This window comes from Myxocyprinus asiaticus, chromosome 33, assembly GCF_019703515.2.
Source record: "Myxocyprinus asiaticus isolate MX2 ecotype Aquarium Trade chromosome 33, UBuf_Myxa_2, whole genome shotgun sequence".
Classification (NCBI taxonomy): Eukaryota; Metazoa; Chordata; class Actinopteri; order Cypriniformes; family Catostomidae; genus Myxocyprinus; species Myxocyprinus asiaticus.
Window position 1 is genome coordinate 14326920 of NC_059376.1, and position 18658 is coordinate 14345577.

Genomic DNA, 18658 nt, shown 5'->3' on the forward strand with positions numbered 1-18658 from the left:
TATATTTCACGAAGAACCGTAAACAGACAGAACTTTCTTGTGTAGGGTCTGTGTGCTCGGGAATCGAACTCTTGTATCAAAGGGCTATGACATTTGTGCCAAGACCATAGAAAGCGGCAATGCCACAGTCACCACCAAGCTCTGGAGAGCCTTTTGTGACTCTGAGTTCCTGAATGCCACCTGTGATGAGTACTTCACTAACAACAACATCTCTCAAATCCAGGGAATCCCTGGAATCACCAGTGGTATCCTGGCAGGTTAGAAAGTTACAATAATTAAAGACATTGATGGTTTAAAGGGATAGTTCACCCAGAAATGAAAATCATTTACTCACCCTCATGTTGTTCCAAGCCCGTATGACTTTCTTTCTTATGCACAACATGCGGGAACTTCTGTTATTTAGTGTTAAAACAACAAACGTTCATGTGTAAACGAGCTTCTCTCATAGCGCTGATGAACATGCAACGGACGTCAAGATTTACTTAACTACTTAACTTTCAGGGTGTTTGTCATTAAACCTATCGCATGCCTTCAGAAGACTTGGAATATGATGCACAAGTCATATGGACTACTTTTATGCTACTTTTTAGCTTTAAAATGAAGCACTATCAACTGCCATCATACTAAAAACAGGCTGCCTTATTCATTAAAACATCTCCTTTTGTGTTCCGCATCAGAAATAAAGTCGTTTTGAATGACATGAGGGTGATTAAATGATGACAGAATTTTAATTTTGGGTGAACTATCCCTTTAATATTTGCTCTTACTATTACAAAATGTTAAAGGGGAATTAAACTGACATACCCGATACAGTATAAACCTACCACAAAATGGGTAAGTTTAAACAAATATTTAAATATACATATGAACATTTTTGCAATGTGACATGCTATACTCATGCTATCTTAAATGTTGTTCTGATGTACTGTATGATAATTATGTATAATTATGACAAAGAATGTTTTTATGACCTCATATTAATCAACAAACTTCATGGAATATTTGTACTTTTAAAAATTAATTAGTCACACTGCAGGACTATTTAAGTGAACTGCAAAAATGTTCATTTAAAATGGTGAAAAACCTATAAGAAATGGTGACTGTTACAACACCTAATATTTTTATACAGCTTATGTTCAAAACAATATAATGATTTTATGTTATATGTTATGATGTTATAGGAAATTTTAAATGAAATGCATGCAATATTTGAGTTGAGAATTGTCTCTTAATTAAAGAAATGTCTCTTTTTTTCCTTATAGAGAATCTTTTCAGTAGCTTTATGGAGAAAAATTCTATCTTAGAAAAACGAGGTCTGCCAGCAACACACGACCCTGACAGCCCACTAACCAACACTAACCGATATGTCCTGGCCGACATCACCAGCTTCTTCACCCTGCTAGTGGGCATCTACTTCCCCTCTGTAACAGGTCAGTACCAGATATGTACTGCAATAATCTGATCATTAATAGGGGAATTATTAATTATGTCTGCACGACAATGACAATTAATCATCATTTGCTCACAACGGTCGGTTGTTGTTACTGATAGGACTATAGACTTATTTAAGCATCTCTGAAGCTCCGTTTTGCCATTGCCGTTTCATTGCTCAACGGACATGTTAGGATAGTTAAAATATTAAACACGTTGTAAATAGAAACCTTTGAAACAACAGGAGCAGCTTTCAAGATTACAGTCGCAACAGCTGGGATACATTTTTCAATTAATTGTGCAGCCTATTATTAATAATCTAATAATCTATATATGATAATAATAATCCAGTTGTTTTCAATTTACTGTCTATTGTTTTATTATGGCTATTTTAGAAATTATGGCTATGTTCATTTGAATATGACTGACAAGTCACGTTAATTTAAAATATGCAACACTATGAAAATGCAGGAGTTTATATGTCTTAAAGGATTGTTCTTTAAAACAAAAGCAAAAATCTGCATAACAGTGAGGCACTTCCAATGGAAGTGAATGGAGGCCAGTTTTTAAACATTAAAATACTCACTGTTTCAAAAGTAAAGCCACAAGACATAAACAATACGCGTGTAAACATGATTTTTGTGTGATAAAATTGCTTACTAACATTTCTGTGTAAAGTTGTATCCAATTTTACAACTTCATTACCATGACGATGTCATGTCAACAAACCCTAAAACCCTAAAATGACTGTAAAAATTTCAATTTAAACAACTTTACAGCTAAAATAATACACAAGTTTTAACAGAAAAATTAATGTAAGTGCTTTTATAAAATTATAAGCTTCACATTTCTGTTTAAACCCTCCAAAAATTGGCCACATTCACTTTCACTGTAAGTGCCTCACTGTAACCTTGATTTTTCCTTTTTTAAAGAAAAGGAGAAACAAGTCGAAATCAGTTTTTGTGTAATCATAATTATATCAAGATGCTGTCATTTGAGCTTAACTTGAACTGAACCCGGAACATTGATTTAAGTTACGTTTTTTGTTGTATGTACATGGCGTGAGTGTTGGGTAGTAACCAGGGATGAATTAAGACGTGGGGATGCCCTGGGCATGGATTCCTTAATAGGCCCACTCTGGAAATTAATGGTGCATCACAACATGACAAAGATCTCTCCCATTTATCTCAATGATGCTGTCGCGTACACGCAGTGTAGACATTGTTAATTATAATATAATCAGAGCGATCTTTATCACGCCGCTGTGTTTTCTTCAAGTGTAATGTAGATGAACTGATGTCAAAGATCCACTGGTAGCAGCACATTTCCACAGCATTGTTTACATGTGTATCGCCCTTTAAACAGCATTTAGTGACACGAATACATGACGGGGGGAAATGTACACATCACACCGCATTTTAATGATAAGACAACAAACCTGCTTATGAACTAACTATCACATACACATACCACATACTCATGTAATTTGCAGTTAGTACCAGATTACCAACCTGGTCTCATAGATTAAATGTTATTCTATATAAATTTTTGCAAACTGACTTTTATGAGCTGCTTTCTAGGTTTTGCTGCAGTTTCCTGGTGAAATGAACACTAGAGCACTACAACAGCTGTGTGGTTTAGTCATTGTCATGTTATGATATCAAAACACTTTTATTTTAACGCATTCATTAAAAAACAATATATTTTAACACTTGTAATACAGACCCACCTACAAATAAACACTTATTCCAATTTGAATAGCTTGCTTGGTAGCTCACCTGATAGTGTTGGACTTTGGACTCATCGACCACGGTTCAAGTCCAGCCAAAGATGCAAGAAAGTGAAAGTGCCATAGAAGTGACACGAAATGACATTGCTTCAGACAATTTACTTTTCATTTTGAATTGGCATTTTATAACACTATTGGTTAGGGTTAGGTGTTGGTTAAGGGTAAGGATGTCTGCTTTGTTAAACTCTCATTTATCATTTCGGACACTATTGTTTAGATTTAGGTTAAAGTTTTAGGTTAGGAATGTATGTTTTACTCATTAAAACCTCCATCTAAAATTCACCTTAAAAACCTTGTCTGATTACAACCTCAATTTACTCGGTTTTGGCGCCCCCCAATGTACATTTCACTTGGAAACTGCAGCCAAATGTGTAATAAAGCATGTAATTTCTGTTTTACAAAAACGTTGCAATGCTCATGTAAATTTCATGAGATCAGGCTGCAGATTACAATTCAGAAGTAATCTACCCAACACAGTGTTTGTGTCTGCTCATAAGTGACGACAACCATACGATTATGTTACTTGCAGGGGAGGGATCTGTTTTAACTGCATTGAGCACTGTACACAGAGTACCCATGATCCATCTTCATTCTGAGCAGCTTCCTTTGGAGCTCCTTTCATAATATTTATTATGTGTGTGTGTCATGCAGGTATCATGGCTGGTTCCAACCGTTCTGGTGACCTGCAGGATGCTCAGAAGTCCATCCCTGTTGGTACCATATTAGCCATTGCCACTACCTCCTTTATCTGTATCCTTTACTGCAAAGCCATTACAGTAAACTGCTCCAATAAATGACCCATGACTTCCACTCAATGTCCATCTTGGAAGTATACTAGTGTAACTGGATACACAGAAAACCACAAAATGATCAAATGATAGACTTGTTTATGGGAAAATAGCTGAAATAGAATTAATGCCTATTTTTTTTTTTTATTTTATTTTTTTTTTTGCTTTGTGTTGTTGTCCTAAATTTTTGCTCTTACAGATATGTCTTGTGTGATTCTGTTTGGAGCCTGTGTAGACGGAGTCGTTTTGAGGGACAAGTGAGTCTTAGTTCTGATTTTTCATTCACTGTGGATGCAAAATATGCCCAAGTCAGTTCAAACTGAATTTAGCTTCAGCTTAAATCAGTACAGTTCATCTCAATTTCAAATATTTTTAGAATGTTTTCTTGAAAGAGGCTTACTGGATCTTTTTTAAAAATACAGGTTTGGGGAAGGTGTCAACGGTAACTTAGTTATTGGCACGCTGGCTTGGCCCTCGCCCTGGGTCATTGTGTTTGGCTCCTTCTTCTCCACCTGTGGGGCGGGTCTTCAGAGTTTGACAGGAGCGCCTCGCCTCCTTCAAGCCATCGCTCGAGACGGAATCATTCCTTTCCTTAGGGTATATATATGTCATTCTTTATAGTAAATATGATTCTTGCTGCATATTATATGGGTGATACTAGTGTGCCCCCTGATTTGTTCTCTGTTTTGATGCTTTGATACATATCATAATTAGGGATGTCCCGGTATTGGTATCGGTTTCGATACTGCGCTCATGTACTGGTACTCGTACTTGTAAAAATGCTCCGAAACCAAAAACTATACCATCTGACGTACAAATGTCATTACGTAGCCCACAAATTACAGTCCACAAATTAAAATCATGTAATGTCCTAGTGTGATTATTTAACCGCAAAAGCTGCGATTTAAAGATATATATATATATATATATATATATATATATATAATTTGCATGTAATTCAAATGTGAGCACTTGTGAATGTGTGGAGACAGTGTTGTGCTGCTCGTACCTTTTAAAGCTCCTCCAAGGCTCATACAGAGAAAACACTGTCATAAGCATTGCGCGCCCTGTTTGTAGCAGATGACAGTAAACAGAGTGCAAATTCACATTGTAGCATGAGGCACATACTTATTTAATTAAATAGCAGCCTTTTGTGGTTTAATAATCACTTTGAGTCATGTAGCAACCAGCTTTTCCAGAGTGGGAAGCTGCCGACATAACGTCAGACCTCCTTGGTCAAAATAGCACAAACATTTCAAAATAAAAGCACAGAAATATATATATATAAAAAAGTATGACAGAAATATATCACTTCTGTAAAGTTATGTAATATTCACTGTAATACTACTACTACTACTAATAATAATAATAATAATTCAGTAGTAATTGTATTTTACTTAAGCATTATCTAACATCTGTGATGCTCTGTTATGCAGCACTTTATCTGAAAAATATAACTTCAATGATGTATTTTGGAGGTTCTGTATATGAGCACCTAATTTAATAAAAAATAATATAATATTGTGTTGGAAATTTATTGTTATATTTTCATTTGATTAAAGTTTTAATGAATTCATTTATTTCAACACCATTTTGATGCTAAAAATTGAAATAAACTGTTTCAGACTCGGTATCGGCGAGTACCATAAATGAAGTATTGGTACTCGTACTCGTTCTCAAAAAAATAGTATCGGAACATCTCTAATCATAACTACTAAGGCATACGTTTTTATATTGTACGTTTGCATGTTTTACAGGTGTTTGGCCATGGCAAAGCTAACGGTGAACCCACATGGGCTCTCCTCTTGACAGCTTGTATCTGTGAGAGTGGCATCCTTATTGCCTCCCTGGATGCAGTTGCGCCCATTCTCTCCATGTGCGTAACGCTAGCAAATAACACACAACCCCAGCTCATTATGGTTGCCATAAACATTCAGGGTTTAAATTGGGAGGGAACGATCTGGAACGGTGTTCCACCACCATTCAAATATTAAAAAAATTATTGAAGGTTTGGTTGTCAATCCATTCCATTTTCAACCTAGTATAATAGAATGAACGTTACTATAACTACATTTTTGCAAACTGACTTTAACATGCCGAATTCTACATTTCACTGCAGTTTCTTGGTGAAATTAACACTAGAGGAGCTACAACAACAGTGCATTTGATTTACTTTCGCACAAATCATGACTACAATGGCTGAATGTGACTTTATTAACACATATTTTTTGCTCTATTATTTACTGCTCATACTGCTCATTATTACTCATTTGAAAAATGATAAATTTTAACGCTTGTAGTACAGACTCACCTTCATTTACACACTTATTCCAATCGATTAGCTTCCCTGGTAGCTCACCTCATTTGGGGTTGGACTTTGGACTTGGAAGTATGCAGTTCGAGACCAGTCAAGCACGCAAGCTGACACATGAGATGTCGTAGAAGCGAGAATATGCTCACAAAATGTGCTTTTCATTTCTTTTTTAGCTGAGGGAGGTACGTTTTACTCATTAAAACCTCCATCTACTATTCACCTTAAACACCTCATCTGATTACGACAACATTTCACTTGCTTTTGGCTCCCCCTGCTGGATATTTCACTGGGAAACTGCAGCCAAATGTGTAACGTAATTTTCATAAGACCATGCTGTCCATTTTATATGAGAATACAGTTTTAGTTCATCCCGGTGCAAATATTCTCACTTCATTTAACATAAAGTACTTGCTCAAAGAAAACCAAATATGCCCTGTGTAGAGCCGAGGAGGGCAGGGCCGGGCGTGCGTCATTCCAGCCCGGCCCCGCCCTCCTCGGCTCTACATTCTGTTTTTAAAACAATTTCTTAGCTCACCCAGAGCACCAGGATCACCACTAGTTCTTAAAGTTCCCCCACCTCCAAAATGCTGATTTAACCCCTGTTTATATTTATCTTTTATAGGCCCTTTAATGTAAAACAAATTATTTAATGTATATACATCAGCGTCCGAGAAGCATGTGAACACTTAACTTTTACAGCTATATAACACATATGGGGCTTCACGCCATCTCAGCACTCAGTGGTATTGCCCCCAGTAGTATTGCATTCCATTAATTTACTTCATAGATCTTAAATTGACATACTTATGGTATATTACACACCGTATTCTGATGGCGTTTTCCTTTTTTTGCTCTGTGTTCTCCAACAGGTTCTTTCTTATGTGCTATATGTTTGTAAACCTGGCTTGTGCCCTGCAGACACTTCTCAGAACTCCTAACTGGAGGCCACGCTTCAAGTTCTACCACTGGTACATAATCACATATGTACAAAAACACACATGCATTTGTTTCATCATGGTGGCAGCTTTCCATTTACATCTTTTGTTTTTATACTGAGCAAATTATATTTTCTATCTGCTAACCATACCCCTAAACCTAACCCTTAATTTGAGGAGATGAAAGTTAACAGACTAGACTCTGTTAATTAATAACCTACAGGGCTTTTTCCTGCTATAAGTGGTTGCTTAGGGCCCCCCAGGCACCTGAGTTTGGGTTTGCATTGAGGGGGTATTTGGCCTTCAAGCAGAATTTCGCTTAGGTCCCCTATATGCTCAGAAACGGCCCTCATAACCTGTAAACTATTGATAGTGGCTGCAGAAATGACACATCATAATTTAGCCCTACTTCCAGTCCTGTCTCTAATTAGTACAAACACATCTATCACTAAACCAGTGTTACTATCACTGAATAGACAAATAAACATAGATAGACTTTTTACTCCTTTGTCTGATTTTTGTTGTTGCTTTTTTCAGGGCTTTGTCACTCTTGGGCATGAGCTTGTGTCTTACCCTTATGTTCTTGTGCTCCTGGTACTATGCCATTGTTGCCATGGTGATTGCTAGCTGCATCTACAAATACATCGAGTTCTGCGGGTAAGCAAACGTAAATGACCCTGGGGGAAGAGACTGGACAAAAAAAAAAAAAAAGAAAAGAAAAGAAATGATTTTCACATAAACAAGATCAATCTCATTCTTGCCAAAAACATTATTAGCTGTACAGTTTTCAGGCCAGGATGAGATTTTTGTTAGTTAGAGGATCTATTTTAAGACCTGCAGTTGTGACTGATAATTAGGCATAGCATGTTATATTTATCTAGTTTCAGATGATTGTCAGTGGATGATGCTGATTAATGATTTTAACCTAAAAATATGCAAAAATGAGCAGAAGTTTGTCTCTAAACTAATTTAGAGTTGACTAATAGCCTGAGCAACAATAAAATAAAAAGTGACTGCAAAAAATTACTGCCCTATTTTAGGAAGAGAGTTAAGGTGTCAATAGCGAAATCGAAGAAAGAACAGGTGTGACATAATTTCCCTTACGAAAATCAAGAGTTCATGGCAAATTTGCCGCAAATTCGCCACTGATAATTTTCACATGCAAATGAGCTTTGTGGCAAACTTGCGGCATTGTCCATTGTTGCCAAAGGTTTGCTGGAGGTTTACCACTACCGGTGAAGAGCTGCAAACTTCAGGCAAACATTTGCGGCAAATCAAAAGCTCATTTGCATGTGAAAATAAGAAGCGGCAAATTTGCGGCAAGTTTGCGGCTAGGCTGGCTAGTTTTGTTTTTTTGTAAGGGTTCGAACAAAATATGTCCAAAAAGAAGATGTTTCAAAGTTCCTTTCAGTGGTTGAGAACAGTTTGCCAGTGCAAAATTTCAGGTAATTCACATATAGCATGTTAGCGTTAGCATTAGCCCCATGAATGCCGAATGTATGACAAATTACACATTATTTACTGCATAGATGTTACTTTCAATCATAAGTGGTTAAAACAAACTTTTATCTCATGTGCATTCTATTCATAGAATGAGGCATGTAGTAATTGATAACACATAAAAGCAGAGACAGTTTAACAGAGATGGACCACTGGTATTAAAATGAATGGGAGAAATTGGAACGCCCAATGGCCAACGAATGTAGAAAGGAAGTCCCACCTTACAAGTAAAAGAGCCAATCACAATCTCAAGATACAGATATCGCATGTCAGTCAATTCGAGAACACGCGTGCGCATTAGCTGAATCAGCCTCAAAAATAATGTTTTTTTAGTGTGATCTGAGCTAAAGAAGCACAATTTATGATACCATTGCTGTCAGATTTTACTGCTGATTTTAAATAAATTCTTTAATTATAGTCTGGTCTTTTCCCATTCAAGTAGATAGGAGCTGTACTTTTATGCCTCTTGTTTACATAGAAAATAGCCGCCCAGCCTGCCTTGGAGCTTATCAAAGATGGCCACCGAGTGGATTGAGTTGCCTTGAAAGGGACTTCAATAAAGGTCACATTTTAATGTGACACTAGTCATTGTTTTACATGTAGTCTGTTTTTAGGAGGACAGTGTGCATCTCATATTTAAATGCTTCTCTAAACACGGCATCTAGCATCGTGGGTGGTATCCGAATGTCCATAAACAGTATACCATTGCTCGACTGTTTCAGCCTTCTTTTTTTTGCTCCGAGCCTAGAACAAGAACTTTGCTGTGAGTATATTGGAGCCTATACACCTAACGTGGTTATATGTTCCCTTTCTTTAGGGCAGAGAAGGAGTGGGGTGATGGGATACGTGGCATCTCTCTCAGTGCTGCCCGCTTTGCTCTTATGAGGCTGGAGGAGGGTCCTCCTCACACTAAAAACTGGAGGTTAGTGCCTGATCAGAAATGTACCTGTACAAAGAGATACTATTTCTTAATCTGCAATATAAGCATACAGTATGTAGTAACTTATATGGTCACAAGTTAAAACTTTCCTCCAAAACAGTGGGAGTTTATTTTCATTTTTCATTTTTCATTTACTCAACTTCCCAGACCACAGATTCTGGTGCTTGTGGGTTTGGATGGGGAACAGAATGTAGAGCAACCTCGACTGCTGTCGCTGACCAATCAGCTGAAAGCGGGCAAAGGTTTGACCATCGTGGGGGCATGTGTGGAGGGCACTTACTTGAACAACCAACCACAGGCACAGAAAGCAGACCAAGTATGCACACTCATTAGCACACACATGGAATCAAAACTGAACACACTTGAGGCCAAACTGAGCTCAGTGATCCATTATTACACAAAACCAACAGACTGTTTGCCCGCCGTCTGTCTCTCTCAATCTCTCAGTCCTTAAGGAAGCTGATGGAGGTTGAGAAGGTGAAGGGGTTCAGTCAGGTGGTGATCTCTTCTAACCTTCGGGATGCCACCTCACACCTGATCCAGGCTGGAGGACTCGGTGGCCTTCGCCACAACACTGTGCTGGTCAGCTTCCCCAAGAACTGGAAACAGGCTGAGGAGCACCACCGTTGCAGGAACTTCATTGGTAAGACAATGGTGTCAGTTGGGCATTGAAATTACATTTATAATTATTAAGAGATTACAATTATAGCTGTCGCAATTATATAATCATGAAAAGTGTCAATTACTGCATTCCATTTAGGTGTTCTCCCATTGTGCCAGTATTTTCTATTTACAAACACATTTTTTGGGCCGATGTGTGCATGAATGCAAAGGCAAATCAGCTGTGTTTAAATTAGTCTATAGGCAGATCAGTAATGCATCATTTATTCAAAATGTGAATAACACTTTTTTCATGTTTTTCATGTAATTACAGATTGTTATTATTTTTTGCATACACATAAAGTGAATGGTGACTGAGGCTAACATTGTTAATTTCGCCATTTTTAGGTGAACTATACCTTTAATGCTGAATTGAGAGCAAGCATGCTCTTTTAACTCATGTTGTCATTACTTTTGTGGTAATGTAGCTTTACTGCTTAAGATGAACTGTTATGAGAATGTAAAAATGATAAAAAGCAATAAAAAGCGATCTGATGACTCAAGATGGCACCGAGGATGGCTGCTGCGTTGCGAGCTCCGACACAACATTGTAGTTTTTTGTTTGTTTTGTTTACAATTCTTATGTTTTTTTGTCTTGGATGTTGTCTGCCTTATTGTCTACGACAGACAAACACTTTTTTACACACCGAAAATCGAACTTAAAATTCCTCAATGCCAACCCGCTGTTTACAAACATGCCAGCGGAGCCCTCTGTCTGGGCAGCCCGGCCAAGGAAACACATAAGGAAAAGGGGAAACAGAGCCGCCATTCTCATCAGAGTAAGAGATCGTGCAAATCGATCCCCGCTACCCAGTATTCTACTGGCAAATGTTCAGTCTCTGGACAACAAGCTCTGCGAGCTGAGAGCGCAGATCTCTTTCCAATGAGAGAAGAGGGACTGCTGCATTATCTGCCTTACGGAAACTTGGATGTCTGCAGAGATTCCAGATTCAGCCATCGAACCCGCGGGGTTCTCCGTGCACCGAGCGGACAGAGCGAAAGACCTCTCAGGTAAAAGCAGAGGTTGTGGTGTATGTTTTATGATCAACAAATCCTGGTATGATCAGAGGAACGTACATTCTATCAAGTCTTTCTGCTCTCCTGATCTGGAATTTCTCATGCTTCTGTGTCGACCATTCTGGCTACCGAGGGAATTCACAGCGGTCATTATCACTGCTGTGTACATCCCGCCACAAGCCGACACAGACCGGGCACTCAAGGAACTGTATGAGAGTATAAGCAAGCAGGAAACCGCTCACCCTGAAGCTGCGTTCATTGTGACCAGGGACTTTAACAAAGCCAACTTCAAGTCAATAGCACCGAAATACTACCAACACATCAGTTTCAACAAACGAGGGCACAGAGTTTTGGACCACTGCTACTCTCCCTTCCAGTATGGCTACAAATATCTCCCCCGCCCACCATTTGGCAAATCGGACCACTCTTCCATTCTGCTTCTGCCCGCTAACAGGCAGAATCTGAAACAGGAAGCATCCACCCTCAGAATCATCCAGTGCTGGTCAGACCAATCAGAATCTTCGCTACAAGACTGTCTTGATCATGCAGACTGGGAGATGTTCTGGTCCACCTCTAATGACGACATCGAGCTTTACAGTGATAGCGTAACGTGTTTCATCAGAAAGTGCGTAGAGGATGTTGTTCTGACCAAAACAATACGGATCTACCCCAGCCAGAAACGTCATGGTTACTTGTGTAACCTCCGTTCCCTGATGGAGGGAACGAGATGTTGTGTCGATGTAGTGACACTAGGGGTCACACTTTGGAGCCCGAGACACCTCTGGTCTTTGATAAAAGGCCAATGAAAATTGGCGAGTGGTATTTGCATGCCACTCCCCCGGACATACGGGTATAAAAGGAGCTGGTATGCAACCACTCATTCAGGTTTTATGCTGAGGAGCCAATATAAGGTCCGGCCATTTCAGCGGGTAGTTCGACGTTGTGGCAGGAGGGACACAACGTCTCGTTCCCTCCATCAGGGAATGGAGGTCACACAAGTAACCACGATGTTCCCTATCTGTCACTCACTCGACGTTGTGTCGATGTAGTGACACTAGGGGTCCCTATACGAAATGCCACAATTGGCTGAACTGTGTTACGTGAGCTGGCGGTGTGTGGTGGGCAGACTATTGTGTGCCTCATAGCCAGCACACCAGGTTGACACGTAACCTCCCCCAACATAGTTATGAGTGTCGAACGGCCCTTTTGAGGACAAGTCAACTACCCAAGAGATAGAGACAGGCTTAACCCAGTCGTGGCCTCTTTTCCCCTTCTCTTTTTCCACTCTCTAAAAAAGAAGGGGGATTATCCAACTGGGCCACCAGGTCTAGTCAGGGGGGTGTCCCTCCCAAGGGGAAGACACAGTGGAGACCACACCTCACCCAAAGAGGGGGGGATATTTAAGTGGAAGAATACGTCACATGGTCTTTCCAACCATGTGGAGAGTCTTCAAGGTAGATCCTACCCAATGGGGGAGGAGTTACTACAAACATGGAGACTGGGGCAGAGGGGCTCTGCCCAAGGAAGACGCAGTTTGCCAACAGGGAAACGAATTAGCGGAAGATATATATCGCATGGGGTTAGCCTTACAGGGAACCGCCTCTCTGAAAACTCGACTGCCACAGGGCTCGGAGGAAGTCAACCAGGGAACAAAACTTGTGAACACTACTGGGAATTAATGGCGCTCGTCTTCAGCTCAAAAGGAGGTGGAAGGCGCTATGTGCAAGTGATACACCCAGCTGGTTATCCCAGGCTTATCCGCTTGTATTGCGTGCCACTACCTGGGACGAAACCGGTTTCACCCGGAGGTTGTAGAACCTTGCAAAGGTATTGGTTGTTGCCCAGCCCGCTGCTCTACAAATGTCTGTTGGAGAGGCACCCCTGGCCAGGGCCCAGGAAGCCGCTACACCCCTGGTAGAATGGGCTCATAGCCCTACCAGGGGCGGCATGTCCTGGGCATGATATGCCATAGTTATGGTGCCAATGAGCCAGTGGGCGATCCTCTGCTTGGAGACAGCGCTTCCTTTCCGCTGTGCACCAGAGCAGATAAAGAGCTGCTCAGAGATTCTAAAGCTCTGCGTGCAATCCAAATAGATGCATAAAGTGCGCACCAGACACAGCAACAAAAGGGCTGGGTCTGCCTCCTCCTGGGGCAGCGCTTGCAGGTTCACCACCTGGTCCCTGAAAGGGGTGGTGGGAACCTTAGGCACATAGCCCGGTCGGGGTCTCAGGATCACGTGAGAATAACCCGGACCGAAATCCAGGCACGTTTCGCTGACAGAGAACGCTTGCAGGTCTCCTGCCCTCATGATGGAAGTGAGCGCAGTCAGGAGGGCAGTCTTCAAGGAGAGTGTCTTAAGCTCAGCTGACTGCAAAGGCTCAAAGGGGGCTCTCTGTAGACCCTGAAGAACTACAGAGAGGTCCCATGAGGGGACGAGCCGCGGTCTGGAGGGATTCAGCCTCCTGGTGCCTCTTAGAACCTGATGATCAGGTCGTGCTTCCCTAAGGACTTACCGTCGACTGCATCGTGGTGTGCTGCTATGGCGGCAACATACACGTTCAAGGTGGAAGGGGACAGCCTCCCTTCCAACCTGTCCTGCAGGAAGGAAAGCACTGATCCGACTGCGCATCTCTGGGGGTCTTCCCATTGGGAAGAACACCACTTAGCGAACAGATGCCACTTAAAGGCATACAGACACCTCACAGAGGGGGCCCTAGCCTGAGTGATCATGTCTACCACCGCAGGTCCCATCCAGGGGCCAGACATGGAGATTCCAGAGGTCTGGTCATGGGTGCCAGAGGGTGCCCCATCCCTGAGAAAGAAGGTCCTTCCTCAGGGGAATCTGCCGGGGGGGGCGGTCGCGAGGAGCGTGAGGTCCGAGAACCACGTCTGGGTGGGCTAGTAGGGTGCTACCAGGATGACCTGCTCCACGTCCTTCCTGACCTTGCACAGGGTCTGTGCAAGTAGGCTCACTGGGGGAAACGCATATTTGTGTAGACCAGGGGGCCAGCTGTGTGCCAGCGCATCTATGCCGAGGGGAGCCTCGGTGAGGGCGTACCAGAGCGGGCAGTGTGAGGATTCTTGGGAGGCGAACAGGTCCACCTGTGCCTGTCCGAATCGACTCCAAATCAGCTGGACCACCTGAGGGTGGAGTCTCCACTCTCCCCTGAGGGTAACCTGCCGTGACAGCGCGTCTGCTGTAGTGTTGAGGTTGCCCGGGATATGAGTGGCTCGCAGTAACTTGAAGTGCTGCTGACTCCAGAGGAGACTGCCTTGGCGGTTGACATATGCTACCATTGCCGTGTTGTCTGTCCGAACTAACACGTGCTTGCCCTGGATCAACGGTCGAAACCTCTGCAGGGTGAGCAGAATTGCCAACAACTCGAAGCAGTTGATGTGGCAATGCAGTCGCGGGCCCGTCCACAGGCCGGCGGCTGTGTGCCCATTGCAAACAGCGCCCCAGCCCATTTTGGAGGCGTCTGTCGTGACCACGACGCTCCTGGAGACCAGTTCTAGAGGAACACCTGCCTGTAGAAATGAGAGGTCGGTCCAAGGGCTGAAAAGACGGTGACAGACCGGCGTGATGTGTCCCGTGGCACCATGCCCATCTCGGGACTCGAGTCTGGAGCCAGTGCTGAAGCGGCCTCATATGCATCAACCTGAGCGGGGTGGCCACCGCTGAGGATGCCATATGCCCCAGGAGCCTCTGAAAAAGTTTCAGTGGAACCGCTGTTTTCTGTTTGAATGCCTTCAAACAGGCCAGCACCGACTGGGCGCGTTCGTTCGTAAGGCATGCCATCAAGGAGACTGAGTCCAACTCCAAACCAAGAAAAGAGATGCTCTGAACCGAGAGGAGCTTGTTCTTTTCCCAGTTGACCGAAGCCCTAGAGAGCAACAGGTTCCTGTGTGCGCACAACATGTCTCGAGAGTGAGCTAGGATTAACCAGTCGTCGAGATAGTTGAGAATGCGAATGCCCAACTCCCTTAACGGGGCAAGGGCAGCCTCTGAGGCCTTCATGAAGACACGAGGAGACAGGGACAGGCTGAAAGGGAGGACTTTGCACTGATACGCCTGACCCTCGAATGCAAACCGCAGAAAGGGTCTGTGTCGAGGAAGGATCGAGACGTGGATGTACGCATCCTTCAGGTCTACGCCGTAAACCAATCTTGATGTCGGACGCTCGCCAGAATGCATTTTTGCATCAGCATCTTGAATGGGAGTCTGTGTAAGGCCCGGTTCAGTACTCGCAGGTCCAAGATTGGCTGCAACCCATCGCCTTTTTTCATTACAATGAAGTAGGGGCTGTAAAACCCCTTCTTCATCTCGGCTGGAGGGACAGGTTCTATCGCACCCTTCCGTAGGAGGGTAGCGATCTCCGCACGCAAGGTAGCAGCATTTTCACTCTTGACCAAGGTGAAGTGAATACCGCTGAACCTGGGCGGGCGCCTGGTGAATTGAATTGCATAGCCGAGTCGGACGGTCCGGATCAGCCATAATGACGGATTGGAAAGCGCAAGCCATGCGTCCAAGTTCCGCGCAAGGGGGACCAAGGGGACAACGTCGTCAGACGTACTGGTAGGTGGGGCCTCACGGTGGGGCGGAGCTCAAGGTGCCACACCACGTCATGGCCGTGCTAAGTCTAGGGACCAGAAGCACTTACCTGGCTCCTTGTGTCCACCCCTGGAACAGCCTGGGATGGGGAGGAAGAGGCCTGTCCTCGTAACCCGTGGAGACTGCCACATCGGGGGCGGCTGTGTGCCATAGCTGGGCACTCAGGGGCGGAAAGACCACCGCTGGAACACCAATCCTGCAAGAAAAAAACCCGTGGACGGTAGTCGTGGTGACGACCGTGCACACCGGGTATGTGACCCAGGGAGGAAGGGAGCCGCTCTTTTGCTGAACTGTTGGGTGCCGTAGCCACTTGGGCATGCGGCAAAATCAAACAAAAAGGCAACAAAAGATTTTCTGCCCGGCCCTCCACCGGGGGATGGAGTGGTCTTCTTACCAGCTCCAGGTGAGTGGGTTCCTTTGTCTCTGGGTCGCCCGTCTCAGGGGAGCTTTGACGATCTCCGTGGGTTCTTAGGTGCCGGCTGTGAGACGGGTGGCATCTGCTTCCTGCGGTGGGCTCCACGCTGGGGCCGGGCCGAAGGGGCGGGCTGCGGCGGAGCCAGTGCAGTCACCGTAGGGGGACGCCCTTGGCGATGAGCAGACGGGGTGTGGGATCTTGAGCCGCGCCGGGGTAGGATGTGCCGGATTGCCTCCATCTGCTGCTTCACTGCCGAGAACTGCTGGGAAAAGTCCTCAACGGTGTCGCCGAATAGGCCAGCCTGGGAAATGGGGGCAGCAAGGAACCGTGTCTTGTCGGCCTTACCCATCTCTACCAGGTTGAGCCAAAGGTGGTGCTCCTGGACCACTAGTGTGGCCATTGTCCGCCCGAGAGACTGCGCCATGACCTTCATCGCTCGGAGAGTGAGGTCGGTCGCCGAGCGCAGTTCCTGCATCAAATCTTTGGCGGAACTACCCTCGTGCAGTTCTTTCAGCGCCTTGGCTTGGTGGACCTGCAGGAGAGCCATGGCATGCAGGGCAGAGGCAGCTTGTCCAGCAGTGCTGTAGGCTTTAGCCGTCAGGGACGACGTGAGCCTACAGGGCTTGGACAGGAGCTTAGGGCATCTGCGCCAGGTGGCGGCGCTCTGCGGGCATAGGTGCACCGTGAGTGCCTTATCCACCAGGGGAATCACCGTATAGCCCCTGGCCGCCCCGCCATCGAGGGTAGTGAGAGTGGGGGAACTGCGGAATCGGGGCCAGGCAGTAAAAGGTGCCTCCCATGATTTCGTCAGCTCCTCGTGCACTTCCGGGAAGAATGGCACTGGAGCAAGGCGTGGCTGCTTTGAGCAGCACCGCAAGCCCAGGAACCAATCATCAAGCTGCGAGGGTTCAGGGGAGAGCGGAGGGTTCCACTCTAACCTGACGCTCGCGGCTGCCCGGAAAATCATGTCCGTCATTTTGGCATCGGCCTGTGACTGGGCAATCATCCCTGAGGGTGGAAGCCCAGCTGAGGCTTCTGAGTCTGACTGGACAAGCCCGATCTCCGATGCTGCGCTCGAGAGCTCATCATCTTCGCGGGATCCGAACAAGAAGTCAGACGAGCCATGAGACGAGCCAGCAAACTCATCCGGAAGCCCGATTGGGGCAGACGAGCGTGCTGGGGAATGGGAGGTCCGTGGGGGGATACCCGGCGGAGACGATCACATTGGGGTCCCCAAATCGCCCCTAGTGCTAGCCGCGCTAGCCTGTAGGTAGAAGGACCGAGGCAAGCCGCGACCACAACGTTGCCATGGTCATTTTGCTTGCAATGAGAACATGAACCTTCCACAAACGCTGCCTCCATGTGGGTCGTGCCCAGACACGAAAGACCGCGATCATGACCATCCGAAGTTGAGAGATAACGACCGCAACCAGGAATAACACACAATCGGAAAGGAATCTTTAAAAAGACGCGTCTTTAAAAAGACGTTCCATGTGTGCCACTCTTTTAGATAAATATATACTCTTTAAGAGGAAAAAAGCTCTTTCAGAAAATATACTCTCTTGTTTTCGCCCAGGGGAGTTCTCTGCAGTGCACCAGTGCAGAGGAGGGAGAAGCCGCTGAAATGCGCCATCAGATCCAGCAGAGTTGAATGAACAGTAGAATTCAGCTCAATGAGCATAACTGTTCGGCTCCGAAGAGAAAATCTGAATGAGTGGTTGCATACCAGCTCCTTTTATACACGTATGTCCGGGGGAGTGGCATGCAACTACCAGAGGTGTCTCGGGCTCCCAAGAGTGACACCTAGTGTCACTACATCGACACAACGTCGAGTGAGTGACAGATAGGGAACCATGGATAAATAGCGATGTTCGCGTGGCACTTGATGCGCAGACCTCCGCTTTTAGTTCCGGGAACGCGGAGGAGCATAAACAAGCCAGTTATGCCCTCCAAAAAACTATCAGAGCAGCAAAACACCAGTACAGGAACAAGATTGAAGGACAGTTTAACACCACCAACTCTAGAAGCATGTGGCAGGGAATTAATATCATCACGGACTTTAAAGGGAATAAAAACTCCTCCGTGAACACCACTGCCTCTCTCCCGGATGAGCTAAATACTTTTTATGCTCGTTTCGAGGGAAATAACACCACCCTTGCGGAGAGAGCTCTCGCGGCCGAAGCTGCAGAGGTTAGTTCACTCTCCGTCTCTGTAGCAGATGTAATCCGATCCTTCCGACTGGTGAATATCCGTTAA

General features: G+C 44.5%; 1 protein-coding gene across 2 annotated transcripts in view; it reads left to right on the forward strand.

The window, feature by feature from the left end:
• The window catches only part of LOC127424526 (solute carrier family 12 member 5-like), a 75898-nt gene that overhangs the window by 46564 nt on the left and 10676 nt on the right, over positions 1 to 18658 (forward strand). For both annotated transcript variants that reach the window (XM_051669842.1, XM_051669843.1), the window contains exons 8-18: positions 46 to 257; positions 1263 to 1430; positions 3872 to 3970; positions 4208 to 4265; positions 4431 to 4605; positions 5766 to 5884; positions 7192 to 7290; positions 7795 to 7914; positions 9575 to 9679; positions 9845 to 10013; positions 10145 to 10340. In XM_051669842.1, coding sequence (XP_051525802.1) covers positions 46 to 257; positions 1263 to 1430; positions 3872 to 3970; positions 4208 to 4265; positions 4431 to 4605; positions 5766 to 5884; positions 7192 to 7290; positions 7795 to 7914; positions 9575 to 9679; positions 9845 to 10013; positions 10145 to 10340 — 1520 coding nt within the window. The remainder of the gene's footprint in view (positions 1 to 45; positions 258 to 1262; positions 1431 to 3871; positions 3971 to 4207; positions 4266 to 4430; positions 4606 to 5765; positions 5885 to 7191; positions 7291 to 7794; positions 7915 to 9574; positions 9680 to 9844; positions 10014 to 10144; positions 10341 to 18658) is intronic.